This window comes from Opisthorchis viverrini, assembly GCF_000715545.1.
Source record: "Opisthorchis viverrini unplaced genomic scaffold opera_v5_267, whole genome shotgun sequence".
NCBI lineage: Eukaryota > Metazoa > Platyhelminthes > Trematoda > Opisthorchiida > Opisthorchiidae > Opisthorchis > Opisthorchis viverrini.
In genome coordinates, this window is record NW_008751924.1 from 240,860 (window position 1) to 265,169 (window position 24,310).

General features: G+C 43.1%; 3 protein-coding genes across 3 annotated transcripts in view; 2 read left to right on the forward strand and 1 right to left on the reverse strand.

The window, feature by feature from the left end:
• Window positions 1-7,176, forward strand: part of T265_09283 (hypothetical protein) — a gene marked incomplete at both ends in the record, with an annotated part of 108,599 nt that extends 101,423 nt beyond the window's left edge. Inside the window, 6 exons of the mRNA XM_009175311.1 lie at window positions 635-703; window positions 792-856; window positions 978-1,177; window positions 4,320-4,519; window positions 5,254-5,346; window positions 6,939-7,176. Of these exons, the coding sequence (XP_009173575.1) occupies window positions 635-703; window positions 792-856; window positions 978-1,177; window positions 4,320-4,519; window positions 5,254-5,346; window positions 6,939-7,010 (699 nt within the window). The remainder of the gene's footprint in view (window positions 1-634; window positions 704-791; window positions 857-977; window positions 1,178-4,319; window positions 4,520-5,253; window positions 5,347-6,938) is intronic.
• A 2,804-nt stretch (window positions 7,177-9,980) lies between these two features.
• On the reverse strand, window positions 9,981-13,898 carry T265_09284 (hypothetical protein; the record flags this gene model as incomplete). Its single annotated transcript, XM_009175312.1, has 3 exons — window positions 9,981-10,376; window positions 13,289-13,762; window positions 13,798-13,898. 3 exons carry the CDS (start codon window positions 13,896-13,898, stop codon window positions 10,088-10,090), a joined length of 864 nt encoding a protein of 287 aa, XP_009173576.1.
• An 8,966-nt stretch (window positions 13,899-22,864) lies between these two features.
• T265_09285 (hypothetical protein) overlaps window positions 22,865-24,310 on the forward strand; it is a gene marked incomplete at both ends in the record, with an annotated part of 8,678 nt that continues 7,232 nt past the window's right edge. The window contains one exon of the mRNA XM_009175313.1: window positions 22,865-23,010. Within this exon, the coding sequence (XP_009173577.1) occupies window positions 22,865-23,010 (146 nt within the window). The remainder of the gene's footprint in view (window positions 23,011-24,310) is intronic.

Genomic DNA, 24,310 nt, shown 5'->3' on the forward strand with positions numbered 1-24,310 from the left:
TTTCAAAGTCACATCCTTGACTGTTGGCTTGTAACACACAATCACGTGGCGTCAAAATACAGTATAAAGCAAGTCTGACACACGTGGCCTCCTGTGATCATCATGACGTACAAAGCCTTCCTGATTTCCAACAAGTGATGGAAACAAAACAAACCCCTGGATAGATCTCACAAGAGTTTGGCGAAGCGAAAACATTGATACGTTCACTCATATTGATTGAACTACCTCATGTAGAATTAGCCAACTGCACATGAATAAAGCGACCTTCTTTTCTCGTTGTATCTACGTTGGTCCAGATCAGTATCTCATTTTCTCCTTGTACTGGTTTTCATCTCCATCAAGGAAGTGTAGGTAAAACATCAGTGATCTCATAAAACTTAGTAATGTTTCTTGTCCTTGGTTGTGCATGGGGTTTAACTCTCTAGCGCTTCACACATGAGGTTTACCGCTAGCTTATGATCTGAGGCTCAGTAGTCGTAGTCCGGCAATGTATCTAAGCAGTTCGAATTTGAGGTTATCGTTTAAGATGCAGCAGCTACCGTGTTGCCCGGTGAGCTGATATGAGGGACGGCAGACGCTACAATAAAATGGATACCAACCGCTGGTTTAACCACCGATTTTTATAACCCTTTAGGTTGCCGAAGACTATCTTTGTGGACAGTGGATTTCAGGGGAGCTGAATTCGAACCCAAACGATTCGGTGGTGAGTCATAGAGTTCGTTTGTGTCCCACATCCTTTTTTCTATGTGCTGCATGTTCATACTAAATTGCCTTTTGTTCCATAATATCAGGAGGAATGTGCACGCGTCTCAGCATTGTTGTGGTACGGACGAGGTGGATCTGAGTCAATTCAGCGGTGAGTTTCGTACCGTCCATCGCTGAAACGCACAAGTTTGGGCCATGTGCTCATTCACTACCTCTAAGTTTATCCTCTTTGATATCGCAGGTAACTAAATAATGGCTACGGTATGCTTAAGATTTTATTTTGGCGAGCAAAAGATTTTTGCCGACTCAGCAGCTTTGTTGTGTAATGTCTTGTTCCTCCATAGTGCGGAAGCTCTCAGTCTCCGTCCGGAAAGACTTCACGTTGCTGACGAACAATGGTTGAGGGCGGTAAAACGTTTCCTTCTTCAGGAAGCAAAAAGTTCTCTATTGGATGCTCAGGCAGCATTTTTGCGTGAGTTTTCTCCTCCTTATAACCTCTTTTCTGGCAGAAACGAAATTAGGATTTTTATTCTACTACTGTGGCCATTCTTTTTTCCTGGACAATATATGCCTTTTGTTTACTTGATTACACACCGTTCATTTTTTGGAAAGAAACTACAAGTGTCGTACCCCATCTAGTGTTCCTTCTGCTGCCAGCCGTCCCTCTGAAATTACTGATTAACGTTTTGGACAATCATATCTTACAGCTCCAGCAAAACACGCCTCTTACCAACAGGTCTTAATCTGTAATTTCTAAAGTTGCTATATAGATGCCGCTGCACTACGTAACTAAAACAATCACCGTGTACATCCGCCTTACGTAGATAGTAGGCATGCCGTGCTTTGTTCCGTGGAAGCAGTATCCCTCGTCCTATAGATGCTTTTGTAGGTAGTCACACTTAGCTCCTGGAGTGAACGGCTGTTCATGAAACAAAGCACCTTACGTAAATAGTAGGCATGCCGTGCTTCGTTCCGTGGAAGCAGTATCCTTCGTCCTATAGTCACACTTAGCTCCCGCAGTGAACGGCTGTTCATGAAACAAAGCGACGAGATTGCACTGCGTGAAAAATCCCCTGGCACTTGAAACATTTGATATTGTTTCTTAGCGATGCCTCTTGAGGAAAGACATTTTAACCTGGTTCTCTTCTCTTAACAGAAAATAAGCATTTCAACGGCAGTTACTTGATGGCAATCTGGACAATAACTTTATCCCAATGTCAGTTGCAACCAACTTACATGTTTTTTAATCAATTATTTCTCCATGGGTTTTGTTCCATTACTGGAATCTGAAAGTTTGCTCATTTATCGCGGTTTCTAGTATTTTTTTATCTCCAAATATGTGTGACCTATAATCTCAATACAGCCATTGTTTTGTACAGGGAGCTGGAAAGTTGCGTTTTCAAAAGTTTCAACACTAATGTTTTTGACAGCAATGGGATGTTGTATGGCACAACAATGCGGTTATTCACAAAACCCGTTCGTCACAAGACGATCCATCAATCACTCCTATCAGTAAGAAAAAGTTTGCAGCTAATCACTGAGCCTATGTAACCTACCCTAGTAACGATTATCGTCCGAAGGTCACATTTTCTGTAACTATACCTGCCGCCCTCATATCTACCATTCACTGAATAACAACGATCTCTGCGTTTTTCCTTCCTCCAATCTGATCTCTCCCGCAAAGTGAAAACTTTTGGCAAATCCACTTTTCACAGCACCCAGTAACCTTTTTCCTTTGACACAAAGAAGTCAGAATACAGCGGCGTTTTCTGCACTACTGTCACTTCAAAATCCGTAGGCTTATTTCAGAAATCGAAAGTAACTTTCTCTTGACTGTACAACCTCAGTCCACTCCAGTCCGTTTGACCAACTCATCATAGTTATCCGTTCTCACTTGTTGTCTTTGTCTTCTTCTGCATCAGCTCTTCAAATGAGAGTCAACGTGATGTTGCTGCTCAAAATATCATGACATATCTCCTTCAAAATTGAAAAAGTTAAATTTGACTACTTCCAATCATCCACAAGTTTTTTGAATCCGGTACACTTTGCTGAACCAAACGATTTGACCAAGTTTGTTTCCCCTTCGTGAAGTGGAAGAAATGTTTTGCAGACATCTACAAGGATTAATTATATCATTCCGTTCTAAACTCATTAATATCCTCGCCATCTTTTGTAAGAACCTATTGCAATTCCTTTTCCTGCGTCTTTCTTCCACTGACGCACATGCACTAATCTTTGTATTTTCCAAGGATCTCAAAACCCTCCGTTCTAAAGGGATTGCCTCTCATTTTTCCTCTTATTTTTTATCCAGAAGTCGCTTTTATCATGTGGCTTTTCACTTTGTCTTGCAACATGTGTATCTTTCAGTCTTTCCATTTATTACCCATTGCTGAAGCCGGAATCCAAGCTGATGCGAATGACTACGATCTCTCAACATCACACTAGTCTAGTCATGGTGATATTTTCAAAACAAAGAATGAAAGACTTCTATTGAGGTCATAAACGATCATTGTATGCGTGGTTTTGCCCAGCATCTTCATTGGATGGTCTGGGTATTTGTCCTAAACTTATTCGATGGAACCGAACAAGCAGTACCGCATATATTGGAAATGTTTGACTGAACTTCGTATCAGGTACCGGTGATATCTGTGCAGGTCATTGAGGATCTGTTTTGTTTATTTTCTCTATACGGACAAACTTATCCCACTTGGTTTGTCCAGCGTTCATATATTTTCTGGTTCTCTCAACCCTCTGCTATCCTTCAGACTTCCAATGTGGGAATACAGACCACCGCCGATCTCAGTGAAGTCAACGAGAAGGCAAACACAGCCATGATAACCCTATAAAAGCATTTAGTTTTGTACACTTTTCCTTGGTCTCTCTCACTTTCAATTCAGGATGTTCTAAGTGGAACACATCCGCCATGATCCTTTTATCAACCGCCATTGGTTAACAAACTCAAATCTCCTTAGTAAATTGCCTCTGTAGTCAATATAGTCAGTAACCTCACAAGTAGGTTTTCCTTTAATAAAGACTCTCAGTCTTTATTATGAAGTAATTTTTTTTCATCAGCGGTTTGTACACTCCAGCGTGAGCCATTTAGCTCGCTCTCAGAAGACCCTTACTGGTGACCTCTTTCTCTTATCCTTCCATCGAGATGTAACAACTCAACCACTGCTTTATCATCAACAGCATTAGGAATAGTAATCCACTATTGTTCCGCGCAGCTTCTTCAACCCTTCTATATCTTGTCTCTTGGCTTTGCTCCGCAAATCATTCTTACCAAGTTTCTTGTTTTCGTTTTCGAACTGGCAGATTTGGAACTCCACCACAATTCATAATGCCCTTCATACAAGCCTTAGCCTTTTGATAACCACGGGTTCGCATCAAGCTTTTTGTCCTTTTTTGTCACCATCATTCTCTAAAGGTAAATTTCGAATCGGTTTTTTCTTATGGATCTTTGTCCAAATGGTATTCGAGATTGGTCAAGAGATGTTGATTATTCTCATTAAGTTGAGAACTTGCACTAGAATAGAGCAAACTAAACTGTCTATCATCGTTCATGTGTTGTCTACCATTCAGCGGTTGCAAGCTTTCACTTTCATTTTATACAGAGGCACTGGAAAAATGGCCTTTGTTTGGCGCTACTGTTTTCTCGGCAGAGTCCAAATGCCCACTGACCAGTTCACCCAATAAAAAGGATGGCAGCTCCAGGGTGTGGGTTGCTGTCACTCGGTTCGGTGTGCAGTTTCTAGACTATCACACTCGTCAGTCCATCAGCTCGTATCGGTTCGAGGAAGTGGCTAGCACCAGAGTGAGTTGTTGATGAGTGACGGATATTTTGAATTGTTACTGTGTCGATAAAACCTAAACTCGGGTTTGTCCTTTGTTAGATGAAATCGGGATATCGCCGTAGACATACCTGGAAATTTATGATTAATTTGTTCAAATACTTTACAGTTGGCACATTCAACCTGTGTCTGTTTCGCAACTTTTTCCATGCTGGCCTAATTCTGTAAAGAGAATTCAACTTAGAAAATTCTCTCACGTTTAAAATACGGGAACTGTACCGCCTTAAGCGGTGAGCAATGTGTCGCCAGTCTGCTGAATTCTGGTTCACCTAGGATGGAGTGGGTGGTGGTAGGATATCCATGCACTGGAGGCAGAAGCAGAACATATAAAACCAAAAGGTTCTACTTTTCTCATTGACTGGTAAGTGATGTGCAAGTGTTTGCTCACACAGCGTACGACTCAGCCCACTCAATGCCAAGACGCCTGGTTCTAAAATGCATCTGACTTTATTTAATGTTGTAAACAAGCAGGTGTCTCTGCTGATAAGAACCATCCTAGTTGTCCACTACTAGTGTTTACTGACGACCTGAATCCCAGGTACTAGCTGTCTGACTTTGGTTGCGTCTCGTACTGCTTCACCGCTCATGCTGAATTTCGCTTAATTGGTGGAACGAGCGTAACGGTAACCCAATACATGAAGCTCAATCTACCCATATAAATAAACTCCGTAACCCGAATTTTTTCCTTCATTTCCAGGTGAACTACATGGTTGAACATGCTGAATGCACAGAAGGTACTGTAACCCTGACAACCATCAAAGGAATTAACCTGGTGCTTCAGCTAAAACAGGTTGGTGTATAAAACATATATCTGTATTCATACAATGAGTGTTCCGTTCATTAGTGGTCAGTCTTTCAGTTACTTACGGTTGAGAACAATGGTACTTCAATACTTCAAATATATAGAACATGGATTGAAACGAAACCTTAAATGAGCAGCGTCAGTTTATTTTCGTCAGTGGTCCATGGGGCCGCTGAATAATTAACGGCAAGCAAGAAGGTATTTTTTAAATAATAAAGGCACCGATCTGATGATCAACAACAATTGATTGATATGGAAGACCATCATCCGCAAAATTGTCTAACGAGTTTACGCATGATGAAATTTTCGAAGCTTCAGTCGGACAGCTTACTGAACTCCCAGGAGTATGCAAAAGGTTAGGGTCCTTGGTTTTTTCAAGTACACATGGTATGGCTTCTTCACGTCCATTAGATAGCTATTTATATCTCACCTAAAGTAACCTAGTTAGTTCTGAAACACTATTAGTGTGCACCCAAGATGCCTTTTTGGTTTGTTTGCAACCAGCCCAAACTTTTTCCTAATTGTACATTCGTCGTTTGTTCTCCAAAAGCATATGTGATCGGTTCACCGCATGATCAATGCATTTAATTGAACCACACTTCAGAAACCGAGTTCCAGAGTTCTGAACGCAGAAGGTCGTGGCCTACCAAGTGAATGACTGGAGTTGTTCCTTTAACTGAGCACTCTCCTTACTGTCATTGCACCGCGACGCCATCCACTCTGTGATGATAAATTGCACAGCTTTGAAGTGTATGTCCACCTAGAGTGGATCCTTGTCCGCAGAATCTTATTCATCAACGCTAGAGGGAAAATAAGCAGAAGAGTTAGCCAAGCAACTGCGATATTTTGCGCTTTTAGGGATGGAGATTGATTGTTGACACAGGCAGATAGGCCAAACAAAAGGAGATAGCAATTTTGCTTGGATATCTTGCTGACTTTTGGTGAAGTCCCTTGACCTGTTTTATATCAAACACTGCGGTGAACTTGATGTGAGAATTTCAAGTACACGTATCACTAACTTAAAGACATGTCTGGGAAAGAACTCAAACCACCGACCTCCCACTTACTGAAATAAGCTACCGTGGAAGCCCGCTGTCCGTCGCGCTTACGCACGCTTGGGTATTAATGGGACTGACTGTCATCAGCTGTTGTTCCACCAGACAAAGCTGTGATGAATTATCCGTGAAATTCAAGTACATTAGCACGAGTCTGAGTGACCGTCCTCAGTAAATCACACATTCTGCAAGCGGGAGGTCGGCGGTTGGAGTCCACCCACGCGCATTTGGGCTTCCTATTTAAAGAGCTTCCAAGTCCTCAACTACTATGTAGCCTCATTCTAAAGTACTTCGAACTCTGCACCGCTCCGTGTGTACAAACCATGCATATTCAAAAACCCTGTTTGAGCCAAATGACCAAGGAGTAGAGTACGTTAGATAGTTCGATTATTACCATGTTGAGCTAAAGCAACTGGATACATTATTGTATCAACTGCGACTTGGGACAGTTTTTCCCCATGCAGAAACAGCGAAGAATTGCAATGCCAAAAATTTCCTCTCTTCGCTTTTCTTTTCCCCGCACAGGCAAAGATGTTCGTATTTGTCCTCAATCAATACCAGCGAGTGCTTTCTGCCGATTTACTTGCTTCAGAATGATGGGATATCTACTTGAGAAACGACTTCCTGGCGTTGTCCTACTGGCACTTCAAGAGTGATTGTTTTTCGTCAAATGAAGATATAATACTCGAAAAAAGTCACGCCCTTCTTGTTCTTCATAACTGACTGAACTTACCCTGCCATTCCAAATGCGAAAAGCCATATAAATTATGTCAATCCCTCGGGTAGTACAACCATTTGGGACGGTAATCAATCTCCGTGCTGTGTGGAAACATTCCACAGAATCCTGTGTGTTGTTTCTGAGTTGCTTACCGAGATACGCTTAAGCTGAGCTTCCGTCTGAATTAATTTACGAACAAAAGAGCAAGAGGAACGTAAAAAGTTCATCCACAAACGAGTTATGCCTTCCTCCTCGAATTTTACAAGATATGAAGGACTTCGTTCCATACTTCAACCCCTCAAAGGAGAGCTCTCACAATTCTATGCAGCATCCAGTGATCACATTCATCTTGTCGCTCCAGCTATTGCTTATCCAATAAACGATGTCCACATTTGTGACCTGGATAGTTTTCAGTACAGACGGTTAAAGAACAACATTCTGTTGGATCACCTTTCATCTGGAAGTTCAGCTGAAGGCATCTACTGAAGACATTTCAGAAGCCGAAACGGCTTGTGATTTGAGCTCCCGTGTTGTCACCACCTAGCGTAGTTGACTCCTGAAAAATCCAGTATATCTAACGTCTATCAAAGGAAACAGAGTTTCGAAAGTAGTTAAGGTCTGTTCTAACGGCTAAATCTTTCCCGGAGGACCTCAACTCCCCTCGACCTCTCAGGGGGTCTCTTCAGTTTTACTTTCATGTGCGAAAATTTCATACCCTGATTGTGAGGACCAAACTTTCAATACGTGCAACTCAACAAATACATCGAACAACTATTTCGACCAGTTGTTCAAAAAGAACACATGCGATCCATAGATTTATCAGCCAATTACCATGCATCAATGATTTGAAATGACGCACCTTGAGTCTCGCATCCCACTGAGTATCAGTGCGTTACAAAGACTTACGGCTAGCTTTGCAAATTACTAATGGTGCCATTGGCTTATTGAGCCTCCCACCTAAGTGGTGTTGTTTCGCCACGGCTTAAGATATTTTCAATTTTAGACCTATGGTACTGCGAAGACTATTATGATCTAATGAAGACATGCACTAAAGATCAGCAGTTAATGCACTAAGTGAACCAAGTTAGGTGCTTCCACTTTTTTAACCTCCAACACCCATGATTTGCTGTCAATATATTTGGCCCTGTTAAGTTCATTGAGCTAAATACCGGTGATTATTTTTATAAAGAGTTGAGAAAATCTGAGTGCTGCTTAGCACACTCAGCCGTGCTGATGATTCTGTTGATGCTGCGAGGACCAGTATTTTCAAAATATTGCAAAATTGAGCTCGATTGCACCGGATCTCTTTTTTATTTCGTTTCTGGACCACGAATCACAGTCTTTCTAACTAGTTACTGTGCTTATAACTTGCGGTGGGAAAACTGGATCAGCAATGCTGAAGTGCGTCAAATGGTATTCGGAATAAATGACTCACTCTCAACAGCTGAACTGATCACACTGCATCGGTTGCGCTGGCTGCGTATGCCAGTCGACTGACTTCCTCGAAGGGTTCTTTTCGCACAACCACGTGAGGGGTGGAAACGAGTCAGAGGCGGTCAAACAATGACCTGGCAGCAAAGTATAAAAGCCGCGACCAGCAAACTCAGCTTCCCTGGTCATTGCCGTCTTCCTGGATGTGGATCACGAGACTGGCCACATCAATGGTTGGAGACGTTGTCAGACCCCGTCGGGTCCTCAAGGGCGCTCGTGCATCCAATCTATTGCTTACGATCCATAGCTCCCTTCCCAATTCCCACACTTAACAGTTCACTGACGTTGCTGTATTTACACACGAATTTATCAGCTCGCAGCTATATACCTTCCCTCTCCGAATCATTGGTGAACGGAACTGTGGTAGCCAAAACCACCACAAGTACGCGGTTCTTACAGCTGACAATGATGGTGATGGTGATTAAACCATATAGGTGAGGCCTGCTAACAAACTGTAATGCAGCAGCTGATTCTGAGTCTGATTCTTTGTCCGGTTATTTGCTAAGGATTGATGTGCTGTATTTCCGATGTCTGTTCTGTAATTCTTGGGTAACACAACCTTAGTGTAGTCTATATTGATCACGACAGTCGCATGTTGAGTTACCGACATCTGCATAAGAATTTGTTCTGGTGATTGCCGAATCATGCATGAATAACCCGGCTTAGTTGGCTTGCCTTGTAGGCCTTTCTGCTACATCTCAACAGCGTAATTGGCATTTGGATGATAATGACCATGAAGGTCACGCTCCTGGTTTTGGAGATGTCAAGTCATTCGTACCTCTCAACTAAGCTTTCTTATTGACACCCTCCCTCCTCCAAAAAACATCTTCGCATTCTCTTAAAGTCAGGTACCTACATATTATGGTCAATTACAGTTGATTAGTTGTATTCTGGATGCCCTATCGAGACACATAACACAAAATCGCCATAAGGTTCTGTGAAGCTCCTATGTGTTCAATCTGCTCTTCCAATAAAGTTCTTCTCAACGTAATGACAAGTCCCAGCTTACAATTTTCAAACGAAATATCAGCCGAAAAAGCCTAAGGAAGCCCTTGAAGTGCACATTCGAATGTGTATGACCCACGAAACTGCAGCCAGCTGCGGCGGCGCAGACGAGCCACCACACACTAGTAGAGCGCTGACAAAGAAAAGTGTGCGAGATATACTGTAACGAATATCGGTGATAACAAGTTTTCATCAAGGGCTGTGTACAGAACAAACAAGTATTTCTATGCTACTTTCCGAATTTTTTAAGACCCTTGGCTTTAATATATTGTCCTTATTGTGGTCTTTTCTCTGACTATTGCGGAGAGACTGAATCAGGGAAGTGTAGCAAAAGAACTCCTTGGTTACAGCCTTGCCACAATCAAACACTTACAATCAAACACTTACTTAGTTCTAGGAGGCAAACTACGTTAAGTTCGAGTGGAATGTATAAACAACACAGGTATCCAATGATACAAAGTCAGGAAAAATTGTACTGAGCATATTGATCATGTACCGCAACACTGGCTATATTGCGGGAGCTGATTTTGGGTGCATAGCTACCAGTCAGACCAGTGTAAGAAACTTTTAGCACCGCTCGCTTTCCCACGGCAGACTCTGTTGAGCTGTTCTTAGCCTGAATGACCTTTGACAATTCTCGATCCGAATGAAACTGAAAGGTTTCCACCAAACGCATCAAGTCGTCGTCACACTGTTCGATGGTGAAACACTGGAAAATCTTGTGTCCAGCATGATAGCGACCAACGCACCTGGGGCGTGAAGAAAAGCAAACTTGATCACATGATCACAGTCTGATAGAGCGAACAGTAAAACTCGTGTTATAATGATAATTTAGACCGATATTATCGAGCCTTTGCACAAAAACTCATGCTTAATAATGTGTTGTGCCTACTGTGGAGCTACATGGTGTAAATTTTTTCATTTTATCTCGGATATGGAAAGTGTGGGAAAAAACATAAATAAAGCCTTGAAAGTCGCTATCTGCAAGACACCCTAATGCGACAACAAGCTACATTCGGGAGGTCGCTTACGACAAATCAAAGTTGGTTTTCCACCATGAAGCAAGCTTTCGGTTCCAGAGCAACGGTATTGCGAAACAACAGCCCGCGGTACCTGAGAACCTTTTCTTGTTAATCAGTCTGATGCCAAACTAAAAACAAAAAAGGCGATTGATGCAGCCCTGCAATCGTACGTAATATGGATCTAAACTGGTTCAAGATGATGCATGGTCATCCTTTTGCAAGACAGATCATACTAACAGCAACTAAATGTTTTTTTAAGTACGCCTTGAGATACCTGGCAGCCCATTGTTTACTTAACTGGACAAAAATCCAAGCCCAATGTTTTGACACAGGTTGAGCGCGTAAAACCTATGGCCAGGTCGATAATCCCAACTTAAGGAGGTGATTTTTGAACAAGCGTCGCGTTCTTAATCACTTGTTTGGGATCCTCGAAAAGTAGATCACCCTTGTCCAAGGTTTGCCAAATATTTTATTATGTTACTATGTTTTGATGTGTTAAAATGCTAGCATAAAAGGTGTTTCTGCCGTAGGCAAAATGTACTCGGCAGTGTTTGTTCACCAATCGACTTGCCATGTTTGGCAAGTAAAAGCCAGTGAGAGGACAGAAGAAATAGCGACAGTTTTAGCATCCATATCATTATTCTTTTGAGCGCAAAGATATAGTGCTTTAAAACAAGTACTAACAATCGAAATGTTCGGAAACAAAGTTTGAGAGTTGTCTACCAAATAGTCTGAAGTCGTCACCATTACGGAGGGAATCGCCGATGGTTTGCTGCCACATATCAACCCCTGGAAGCGCCTCAAACGGCAGCGACGCCCATATTAACAAAATGACTGGTGAAAATGCAGTAGACAGAGCTGAACATCAAGCTATCTTCTCTGGTTGGAACCATACCTCCTGGCTTGTCTACTTGCTTTTTGAGGAGCTAAGTCATTAGGATATGGTTGATCCATGCGTACTAATCCTTAACTAGCTACGCTGTTCACGTAGGCGCATCTTTAGCATATTCCAGTCATCATGGCTGAAATACCAAATGCTTCGAGCCTTTTCCTTGAAACTCATCAGTCAGCCGAGTGCCTAGATGCCTTAACAGAATGCCCAAATAAATAAAGTGGATACGAAAATGGCACGGAAAAGAAGTCAACAAAGAAAAACCTTATCCTAGAGTGCACTGGACCGAAGGCATAAAAAATCTCTTGAGTGTATGAAATTTAGAGTAGCCTAAGTAAAGTTGTTATCAGAAGTACTTATTTCAGGAGGCGCTCTATAAAGTGGTACGTTGACGGTGAGTCTTACTACTTTTGTTTACCCAGCATATGCCCAGCATAAACCCAAAGATAACACAAGTTTAATTGGGAGTCCTTCAACGAGTATCAAATCTGTAAGAAGCTCGAAGCGTTGCACGTATTCCTCATCGTAACACTTTTGTACTTTTATTAGGATACTTTAGGACTTGTATGGTGCCGGTTAAAAAACCTTATTGGGCCATTTGGTGAAAGTTATCCGCAAAATTAGAACAGACAACTTGTTGTAACTCGGACCCGCCAGTTTACCCAATGGCAATAAAATGTATACGTAAAAAGTATACTTAGAATTATTTGGTTGGATGCAAATTAAATGTATGCTGAAAGGTCAGATTAACCGGTTAAAACACAGTACTTTTCAAAAAGCGCACACCTTTCAGTGCGAAGAACAAATTGAGAACGCATGGATTTCCAACACTGCAATCCTCCTTCAAATAAAGTATCCATCTTGAGCAAAACCCCAAGAAACTCAATGTTTCGCAAATAGTTAACTTACCCTCCCTTTTCTCAAGAAAAAACAGTATAATGGAAACTTTCTGTGCTATTGGCTTCCGGTAGTTTATGTCACAGATACGGTTACTATGCCTACCAGGTGAATGCAGCTGACTTGTCTTAGGCGATAATTTGGCCCTGGATAAGTATATGTCTGGATCCCTTGTTAATTTTCAGATTTTTAAAGCTGACTGATGCGAACCGTACCAACATCACACGATAAATGGACACGCACTATTCTGTTGTTATACGAGGATAGTTTCTCATGATAAATAATTTGAAGGCTAGCCAGAAGACCGCTTCATAATGCTACATGCATTAATATGTACAAGTCAAGTATCAAAAACTGTTGAATATAAGAAACTTTCGCTTCCGTCCCACATTTTAAAGACCGTTTCAGCCACTAAAATACGGACAAATTTCACAACCTCGGCAGAAGTAACGAGTGGTACATTACATACCGTTTGTTCTATCTCAAAAGACACCGTCGATGACACATTTTACAACTCATTCCTGCCGTTTCTCAATTCTAGTTGTCAAATGCTCTCGTCTGCCGTTATAGATTAAATAAATTGTTCCCCCAGAAATCCATTGATGGGTTACTGCTTGCATCTGAGAAACCTCCATGGGTTTTTGGATCTTCCATCATAAGCGAAGCTCTCACAGTAATACACTGACAGTAGGTTCCTCGAAGTTCCAAATTTTTAGCTCTGTCCCCTCAGGAGCAACTGTTCCTCAGAGTGGTCAATTTTACTCGGTTCCTTGAGGAGGGGGCAAGTTTGTCAAATACAAGCTCTTCATTCCACTTTTCATGGAGTAATAACTGTCTAAGGAACTCTTACCTGTATATATATCCGGCTTGAACGGTGGGTGTGATCCCGTCAAAATCATAAAACACGCAGTTTACGGTTGGACGCGCCGAGCCATTACATGGTTCACAATCCTCAAGTGCAAACTGGAATCCGGGAAGATTGGAGAACTGATCACTACATGAGACACACCGACCCAAAATTTCAATTAGAAATGTGAAATGAGAGAACCGCTTCATTTGTGTACTTATACCACGAAGTCGACGTATTTGAAGGGTTATGATACGGGTACTGTCATCAGTATCCAACATGTTCATGTGTACTGTGGAAGGCCAAATGGGCTGCTTTTTTACTCCGATTTTCTGACTAAACGCACTGGATGGTGAAGCTCGTGAGAACCTGGTTGTTTGGTTCGTCTGCCTGTAAGTTACTTTTGTCTGGGATTTTGCTGGCTTAAAACACATAGAAGCCCGCAGTTGAACGCCATTTTTGTTATTAGGGCTGATTCTGTTTGAAGTTGACCGACTGAAGACGTTACTTACCTGCAATAAGGGCCGCTAAACTCGCCACCAAACCTCATTTGGGGGTTGCTTGTAGGCTGACTCGACCTTGGCTCCCTCCAAAGTGGACAATTTTGTCGCATCGCACACGATGTTTTATTTGGACAAATCGTTCTGTCAGAAGTGAGTTGGCATGGAGTGCCACTGAGTGCACAATGTTTGTCGACAGAAAATCTAAAAAAATATATGAGCTGTATTGTGTTCAACAAAGCAAAGACAGTGTAAATGAGCTGAGTTTTATGGATAAACGTTAGATGGTTAGTGCAAAGTTTATGACAGAGGTAAAACGGCTTTCTTCTCAGTTCAGAGCTGCAATGCATTGTAATATGTTCTAGCACTACAAACAGGTCTCGTGTTTCAGGTTGAGGAGTATTCAGCTTGACTAAGCTGAGCGACCTTCCACTGCAATCCGATCCAGCAAACTGCGTTTAGCTATGGGGATAAGTGTTACTTCCGCGCCATATATTTTACGAGTCACTGCAGCTCACCGGACGCACAGAAAATTAAATGCGGGGTGCATAAACACCCTAGGTTCAGAAACACAACACACATCAATTCTACTGGAGCATAAACTCTCGGCGGGTATAGCCGCGTTTGCCAGTTTGACGTAGAGTACGGACGTTGAAAACGCTTATGTAGAAATGAGTGTTGTCAATAGTAAGCGTGGTTAATTAGGTAGATCAGTTAAAAAACGGACAACCAAGTTATTAAAAGCGTTTGCTAGTGTGGTGTGAATGGGTTGAAGAGAGATATCGGTGGACATATATGAGTGAGAGCAAATGGTACACCCCGCATGCCAAGGACACGGAGAGAGGTCCGGTTGTGGCGTGCAATCTTAAGCCTTTCACGCAAAAGTCTTCGGTTGCTAAAACAGTTTGACCGTATTGAATAATGCGCTGGAAGTCACAGTCAACCGCACGGCGGGCAGAATTTGTGAGTTGAAGGGCCGACACTTTCTAACCCATGGTTTTTGTGTGGACTATATCATCTCTGCTTTCATGGATGGGAACATGTTCATCGTCTGGGGGAAACGCCTCACTGCCTTCACACGCCTATTGTGAAGGATAGTGGGGGTTACATTAAGATTACCTCCATGATGTGCATCTTGCCAGTTTTAGTCTGACTCTCCTCTTTTGACCCCTCTGGCATGGTTGCACATTATGAAACGAATTCCCAGTTCATAGCAGCACTCAAGCTCGACCACCACGTCATTGTGGCAGCTTCGCTTAGGGAGCATGCGATTTTTGCCAAGCAGCCAGCAAACAAAAGTAAATGATCGGATGAAAAAACTACTTCCCCGCAAACCCTTGTAATTATTGAGTTACTTAGATCTTATCAGGAAGCAGCGCGTCGTCCAGATGCTGAAGCAAGAATGTTATCATTCTAAAGTATAGAAGCCGTGGGATGTAGCTGATTATCTCCTTCAAATGGGTCACGCACCTATAGCTTTTGCACTTGCTCCCAATGGTACATGCTCAACTTGTGATCACGAGAAAAATCTCGAAATAAAGTGGACGGAAGGTGTGCTTACTTATCCTTAGAGCGTATAACCGTAAAATGCGAAAACTTAATTGCGCAAATCCCTCAGGCCAAAATAACTGAAAGATTCAAATTTTCGCGCAAAAAAATTCTAGTCATGTGATTGAGAAAGCGTGGACTTCTAAAATCAAGAGAAATAAAATTTAACTTTTCCCCCTGCATATGTAGTAAGTGAAACACCACCTATAACTTTCGAAAGCGCAAATCATTTAATTTTCATCACGGTTTTTAGAGTACGATTGAATGTCATCCTTTTCCGATGCTTCTCAGCATCCGAGGCAATACACATGAAAAACCTCCTCATACGCCACTATCATAGTGATTTCGACGAGGTGATGTTCCAGTAATTATTCTAACTGATGTACTATCGTTGTCCTATAGCCGTATAAAGACTTAATCTCGGCACCTTTGCTCGAATGATATTCTCTGTCTTTCGGACACTACTCACATGCCCAGCATGCATATTCACTGTTGTTGGAATTTTTCGTGTTTCGTTCACAAAAAGTGGGCGAGATGTGCATATTTAATTGCTAGCCGGATACAAGTGGAGTTAACCAACCTCATCCATTTAGGACTCAATGCGTGGACGTCTTTCTGAAAATTAACAGTGCCGAAGTCACCTTGTTTACGTCAGTGTCATATCTGGGCGCGCTCTGAGGTCACCCTGCATGAGCATCGTAGGTTTGGTGTCATCCGTAGCACCGAATACTGTTGCTTTTGAGTGGTCTTTCACTGGCGCGCACTGTTAGCGGGCCAGAATTGTCAGAGCTTCGAACAGTTAAACTTTCCGATATCAGATGTTAAGCCTGTTGAGATGGCCTGCAGTTGCAGTGAAGTCTGTCTTGATCCAAAACTTTACGCCTTCTGCAAATGGCGGACGGATAAGCAGAGGAGGCATCGCGATGAATCCACATACACTGCAGATAGTGGTTCCAAGAACAGTCCCATGTGGAACCATAATAATGTTTTGTCTCTGTTTCAAGGAAGCATCGTTGACCCTAGCTTTGCACACTAGTTGTCAAACAAAGGAATGTATTCATCTGTGCAGGAATCCGCGGATTCCTCTCCTGAAGAATATACGCCACAATTGAGTGTATTGTACTCAGTCGTAAGTCCTGCTAAAGTCAGTAAACACCATTTGTATTGCTCCAGAACTTCATAACGAACGTCCCGAGGCCTCTGTAGGTTTGTAATGCAGACACCCATAATTGCGAAATCTTTTTGGAAAGGATTGTAGATTTCATATTTGCAAACTAGTGCGTCAAGCTCACGCCTGAGTGCTGCTTTCAGTATCTTGGGCACTACTGGCTTAAGAAAAATGGATGTTTGGCTGCTGGGATTTCCCTGGTTATGAACATTTGAAAGAATCATGATTTGTCCCAAACTCGAGTTGTTGGGACTATCTTCTGTTTCCAACCACCGGTTATATACTTGCGCCCGTAGGTGTTGCGATCAAATGTGGTAGCCCCTGGAGCATAACACTGAGTACTTAGCTTATTCATAGTGCTTAAAGAATTCAAGATTTCCAAATAACCGTACTACTGCAACAGAACTGCAGTTTATCCCTCCTCAGCGCTTCTTTTGACTTTGGTGGAAGTCTATCCTCGTGAACCGGCATCCTGTTAGCCTTGAGCTACCTGCCTACGTTCTCAAACTCTTTATTTCTGCTGTAGCCAAGTAGGTTTTGCACTCTTTCATGCACAGTTATGCTAATCATGCTTCTTTTGCTCCAGAGGCTTGTGTAAAATCCTAAAGCATCAATAAAGCCCCGTTACTTGCCATTCCAGTATACATTTTGATTACCTCCACCGGATTCCCAAAAACTTGTCCCCCAATGAATCTTGCGTGTCTCAATGTCATAGCTTATTCGGTTTTTATTATTCATCATAGTTCAGAAGTTGGCCTTCTAGAATGCCCAGAATGGATCGTTTGATCGATGGTTCATCACGTAGGCTAGCTCTGAAAACATTCCCACAAACCAGTTCCTTCACTATCACCACAGCTGCTCGGTACGCGTTTCGCAATCAAAACATCTGGTGCCGCTGGACGCTGTCCAGAGCAATTTTCAATTAGCTCACAGCCCTGTTTTAGTTAATGTTTTGCTGCCCACTCCGAAAACAGGATGCGATAATAAGCAACGAAACCTGTTACAATAGCCTATGCACTGGTTGAGAACGTGCATCCACTTTGGATTCGTATTGTCCGGACTTATGTGCATTGCTTCATTGGCAGTAATCACCACTAGTAACGTTAGTGACAATAGTCTGGTACATTCTTCCGACATCTTCGTTGGTCCGCAGTTCGAGCCTTTTGGTAACGAAAGTATCAACCCCTTCATATCCCTTGCAGGTGTCGCCACACCCGTGTAGTGTATGGCTCTGTGTTGCAACTCGCGTCTTGCAGTTCCGTACTCGACCGTGTCACAGTACCAGCAACCACAAATATCTTGAAACCAAATAGTCATACGTGTAATGCATCCAGCCTATTCACAAGGCCCCTGAAATTGCTTGTGACTAAACCCAATTCACAAACACACAGTCTGCCGCACGTTATTTCTGTTTCATGATTGGCCAAGAGATCTGTAGCTGTTAGGAATGTAGATGTCCCCGTTTCACCCTGTTCGCCTTGCTTCTGTTCATGCTGTGAATGTATGCTCTTCGTGTAGAGGCCTGATAAGGTTGCATTGCTTTTATTAACACCCTGTAAGTAAATCTGTACTATTCTTATCATTTGCCGAGCCTATAAAGGCTTATCAAAACGAAAGTTACATCTGCGTACATACAGGTACGGCATTTTCCACGAATAAGTGGATAAAATGAAATTTAAATACATGAGTTTTATTTCTCCGGTTAGAGTGACGTCGTGTGAAACAGGTGTTTCAAACAAAAGGCGTTTCTTCCACTTTGATAAAGTTGCCATCTCTCGCAGTCCAGCGAATAACATCATTGGATGATGGTTTTCCGTGCACTGTAACAGGGGTGGAGTATCCAGACACAATCGTCTACACAATAATGTATGTCCCGTTTTGCTCCTCCGTTGTATCGTTGTACATCTCATTCCGTTATATCCCTTGTGCTGAACATTTTTATGGTTAATAAATTGTCAACAGTTGTAAACAGCCATCACCTCCCACTTGTGCAATACTAGTGCACAATGCTTCAACATAATAAACTGTTTGTAATTTTTCTGTTACTATCCTCTATGGGTAATGTCCTTCTTGTAATTCTATCTGTCGCCCAGAGTAACCACTGTGCAATATACAGCCGTTAACTGTCGCTGTTTCTAGGCCTATAGTCTGATGAAGTTCCTTGGACAAGGGCTGTGGCAGGTTGCAATTCTCAGTTCTTCAGGCAGTGAGTTTCGTTTTTGCACTTAAACACATTAATCTCTATTAACCGACTTGATTTATGGGACACTTATGCGCATGTTTTATCACTGTTTCAGACGTCCACATTGAACCAAGCGGTCGATATTTTCACACTGACTTCACACCCGACTACATCGGACAGAAGCAGGTTGACTGTATGAAAGATTATTCTCTTAACCTTAATATATTTTTGTTGCATCCTTGCTTTCGGTTCTTTAGGAGTTCTGCAAACTCGGTCAATGATAATACCTGATCACCCAGGTTATTGAACCATCTCCATAAGCGGCCAGAAGGTTGATGTGCAGCAACGTGTAAAAACTTCGTTACCAGACCTCAATTCCTGCAACAGGCCCGACGATTTGCAAGCCTAATTGTGTAGTTGCTAGTATAGGTAGCAACGTTGCGGTTATGTTGCTGTTGTTAGCCGTCCCATGACGGTTAGTTAACCATCCAATAACCAGAAAACACGCTCATATGGCGGTTTTGATAGCCACCCATTAGCTACACATTAACCACCTATTAAACATAATAGATGGCCATTAGACGGTTATATAACCATCATATGTCCGGAAAACTCATTTTTAAGACTTCGTGTATTTTTAGAGACCTACATCTTGAGCTGACGTGTAACTGCAGGCACATATTGTAGCATTCATCTTTCGCTTCACATTCCGTCAGTTGGCTTTCATGTTCGCGAACAGCTCAGCTGTACGTACGTTGACTCACATCAGCACCAACATACATGTCAATAACTATGCCTACTGAATGTGCACCCGTGTCGCTTTCTCTATCTGTGAACTTTAAAATGCATATACTTAGTCTTTAGGCCCTATATTGTCAGAGAATGGAAGTACTATCTGCTGAAGCACGCGTTCTTCGTTGCCATATGTACATCGTCGTCAGGTGTCAGAGTCCGATTATACGTTGACCGCTACGACGATCGGAATTCACAAAATGTCTGTTGTCTGTGGCACGACATACTTTTCGTAATTAGCCTTTGCCCCAACGAACTACTACTGGCTTTTGATAGACGTTGTAGCATGTTGCTTGTAGTATATTGTTTCACCGAATGCAGGGGTTCACGGCAATTCCTGTGGGTAGAAAGCAGAAAGGAAGAATTTGAGCTCAGTCCAAACCAAACAAACTGATAGGCGCTATGCAATGCAATTGCTTGTGTGATAACTGATACAATTTTTGAAAATGTTCTTTTTGTATGCTAACTTAAACAATGAATTTTGTGGATCCACACACGAAAAGGAAGTTGAGGTCCACTGGACTCAAAAACAGGAGTACCTACTGGGTTAACGGCGGCCAGCGCAACAGAGCAATTGAAGAAGAGTGCGGACTACCACTGGTTGCGATGCGATATGCAAGCATTGCTAGTGAAACATGTGCGTCGTGTTCTGCACTTAGTGTCAGTCGACCAGCAGGCATAGCCTGAGCGATGGAACAGTTGTCTGGTTTGGACAGGGTGAGGATTTAGCAGATGTGGCAAAGAGCAGCTGGGCTATTTGATATTATAGGGTCAGAGGCAATTTTCAACTCTGTAAAAAGGGTGCCATCCGTGCGGCTCTATTGTGCAGGGGGCGGTTGGTGTGATTGGGGTCAGGAGAGTGGTAAGTAATAATGGGACAGGACTTTCAAGATAGTGAAAAGGAACTCCATTTTGACTGGAGGTTTCTTCGTCGACTGAACAGCACCGTATTTCCGGGATGAGCTGAGCATGAGCCATCATTTGCTGGGTAGCTGTTTTCAGCCCTAGGCAACGAGTAACGCACGGCCGTGTCAGCGTACGCTATCTGTGAATGCTATTATTGTGGAATAATAAAGGTCCTTATATTTTATTTAGGCAACCACTCCATGTAGCAGAATAATTAGCGTGTGTTATGTGTGACTGACGAAGTATAATTGATGAGGGGCAGCCCTAATTAAGACAGGATGGGAAAACAGGATGGGATCTTCAAAGGCCGGCATAAACCAATAGAGTCGCATGCATTTTTCACGGAATATAAGTGCATTTTCATTCGGCTGCACTTCATAGCTTTACCAGATAAATGGCATCCAACACAGGTCCAGACCAACAGCTACGCACGGGCAAGTGAAAGGCAAATTGTAGGACCAACGGCGATGAAAGAGCCGGCATACGGACGCACTCTAGTACAGCCAAACTGATTAATACTCTTGCATGGTGCACCTCACCACCAAATGGTGCTTTCACTCCCAGTATGCATAAACAGATTTGCAAGGTGGCGAGCCACCAGGTAGTCTTATTTGCGGCTGGCACAATACCAGAGAGCTCCAGAAATCAGAGATTTTGTCTGCGCGAGGTAAAGCCAAGCCATTAGAGCAGCTCCGTCATTCAGAGCAAGCAAACAGCTGCTGTGCCAGGCAGGCTGTGGAAGATGTAAAATAAATGACAATTTCTACTGTAGCAGTTAGAGCAAAATATGCACTGTAAAAGGAAGCGCGTTATGGTCAAAAGAGGCTTCAGCTTTATATTAACCGCTATATTCAGCAAAAGCGCATCAAATGCGTTGAACATGGGTGGTGGAATAACTCACAGGGCCAAACAGGCTTTTATCCATTCCGCGTAATAAAGCGATTGTTTTCATGTGCTTGTAAAACATGTGATTAGGAGATGAAGCGTAGCTTCCTAGAGCGAAGCTCCATGACTAAGCCTCGGTTTATGTTCGTTAATGCTTAACTAGCAAACAGAGTGACTAACTCAGCTTAAAGGAATAAAACATAGGTCGTCTGGGCACGGAAGCTCAAGACTCCAAATATAAAACGAGGGCAGTGGATATGAGAATAAAAGAATTAGGATGGCGAGCGACAGACACTTTTGGATACAGAGCGGCACTTCGGAAATAATGTTTAGATCCGTCCCTCGGAAGTTAAGCTAGTGTTTAAGGATAAGGAATGTGAGCGATCACTGATACAGTTCCTCTGGGTCGGAGACTGCTCCAAACGTGTAGCCCTGATAAGTCCCAGATTAGATCACAAACTAAGAGCAAATAAATAGAGATACAGGATGGCGGCGCAAAAAGAGAAGAGCGGAAGCGGACTCCAACCACATGTGAAAGAAAGAAGCCTTTTGCTGTAGAGTTGTTTATTAAAAACCAGCTGAAATGTTACAGAACATTGGACAGTAAAGCAAAACTCTTGTGCAACGAGTTTTTAAAATCTAAAATTCCTTCTTTTTCTTGAACGCGTCTTCATGAACCTTCCTAGATATTCGTTGAGTATCAAGCGAACGCAAACGAACGCTACAAAGGAATTCCCCTAAATCAGTAATCAATCCCACCTGCCATTGGATTTGGGTAGACTTACGAGAAACTACATAGTTCTCACAAGACTCATCAATAGCATCCACCGTTGCATGCATGCCATCGACTTCCATTTGCATTCGTTGGACGGGCCTTGATAGCTGGTCCATTCGGCATCTCTTCAGATGTACCATACCCTTTCTGCAGCCGAGTACCATTTACTCATTTCCATCGCCGACCGTCATGAACTGTATGGACGTTCCCCCGGTGGTCGGTAACGACAAACGACCTTGCCATAGACTGCCCAACTTCCGCCACTCCAGTCCACTCCCTTAAGGATTCTGAGGATCCTTCCACTTGACCTGCGCGCCTATGTAGTATGTTCGTACCTTTCTACCTGCCGTTTTCTCTTCAGTCCTTTCCTTTTCTCTCCTGGCTCCTCCGTAAACAAGAGTTATGTTGGCCGCAACATAATTTGCTGACGACCACCGTTCTTCGGCATAAACTATGAAGTGCCTGTGGTTGGTTGCATTAAGGCGCGATGCGCCAGCAAAGCCATCGCGAGGTTCGCTCCAAGTCACCTGCTGGATCGACTGATTATTACGTTCGGTTGGGTCATTCGTTTGTGTGTTGCATTATGCCGTCCTTAGCCGTCTGATGCTAGGCATCTCCAAGCAATTCGTGAACACTTCGCCGTCAAAGCAAGAGCCTGGTCGGTTAGGGTCATTCTCGGCCCCCCCCCAAGATGCGACGCATCACCACTCCGTTGATGGCCGGCGCCCATTAATTTGACACGCCGGCCGCATCGAATCAACGCAACAGGTGTTACGTCATCACGATATATTGATTTCTGCTGGTCGTCAACGGAAAGGGGACCATGAAGTCAATAGACCACAACTCGCCGATTCCTGAGACAGAAATAAGTTCCATGGGACGGGTTCCTTTTGTCGGGTCCCTTTTCATCGGTTGGCACCGCTTACAAGACAACACACGATCCATCACCTCACTTCTCCTCCCGGGCCAGTAGGCCCTCTGCCGAAGTAGGTCGTACGTCTTGGCGTACCCTGTGTTTACCATTTCACGGCATCTGATGATATGCTTCCGTCGCAAGGTGCACGGTATCACGGGCAGCACATTATCAGAATCGGTGGCGTTTTAGGAAATTATGCCACCTTCATTCAGATTCAGCCTATCGAAGTGACTCTGTGGAGTCTCCGATTCCCTGTCTCCCTCTCCATTCTCAATAAGTTTTCCATCCAACAAAACAAAATGTCCAGTGCACGAGCTTGCAGCGAAGACCTCTGGGGTCCCGAACCATTTCGGGTGTTTGTGATCGGATTTGACATGGAATACCTGTCCAAGCAGGTGTGACGTCCACTTATCCGGCGCCAAGACGATTGCCAAACATTCTTTTTTAATCATCAAGTACTTCTGTTTAGCGTTCGTCAGGATGCGACTGGTGTATTCAGCAACTTCATTTCGCCACCTCAGGACTACGACGATGCCATGGCCACTGGCACCCGCTGCAACAGAAAACATCTATCGGAACCTGGGCAGTTTGAGCGGCAGTTGATGGACCAGCATCAGCGCTTTAATGGGTTTGAGAGCCTCATGTTCTTCCTTGGTCCATTCCAATTTCCGATTTCGCCCATGTAAACGCATGATCATACCAGACGGCATGCCACCCACAAGTTGGGAATAGACATTATTATTTTTATTAGTATTCATCCAAGGATCCTGAAGGAAACTGTGCTCAAATTGGCGGAGCATTTCTACCTGTAGCCTAATTTCGTCAGTCGCCCAAAGAAAGTATTATTCCCTCAGCTTGGAACGATGCAATCGTCTCGCCAATGAACAAAAATGGTGGTCACCCGGCAGCTGCAGGTTTATGTGACACACTGGAATGCCGTGCAAGCTGATGGAACGCATTTTGAGGCAGGTCATCATAAAAAACAGTAAAGTTCAGCACGCATGTTTCCCAACAGTTCCTGTCTGACGGAAATGCCCGTATATATGGACAGCTTAAGCCAAGCCAAAGACGATAGTGTGATAATTAGAATAGTGGTAGGTCTCTTAACTACCGAATGTACTCATAGTATAGAAGTCCAAATATGGACGAATGAATATCGTGTATTTCCGTATATCGCGGGCGTACTATATATCGCATCGCAAAACAAAGGCATATAAAAATACACTAAACAGAATAAGTAGAATAGAGTCAATGTTCACCACACCCACCACACGTTGAATGAGCGTGCGGGTGTTTATAGTCTCTAATAGGTTGGAACCTTAAACGTTCAGATCTTCTCAACGTCGCATTGTC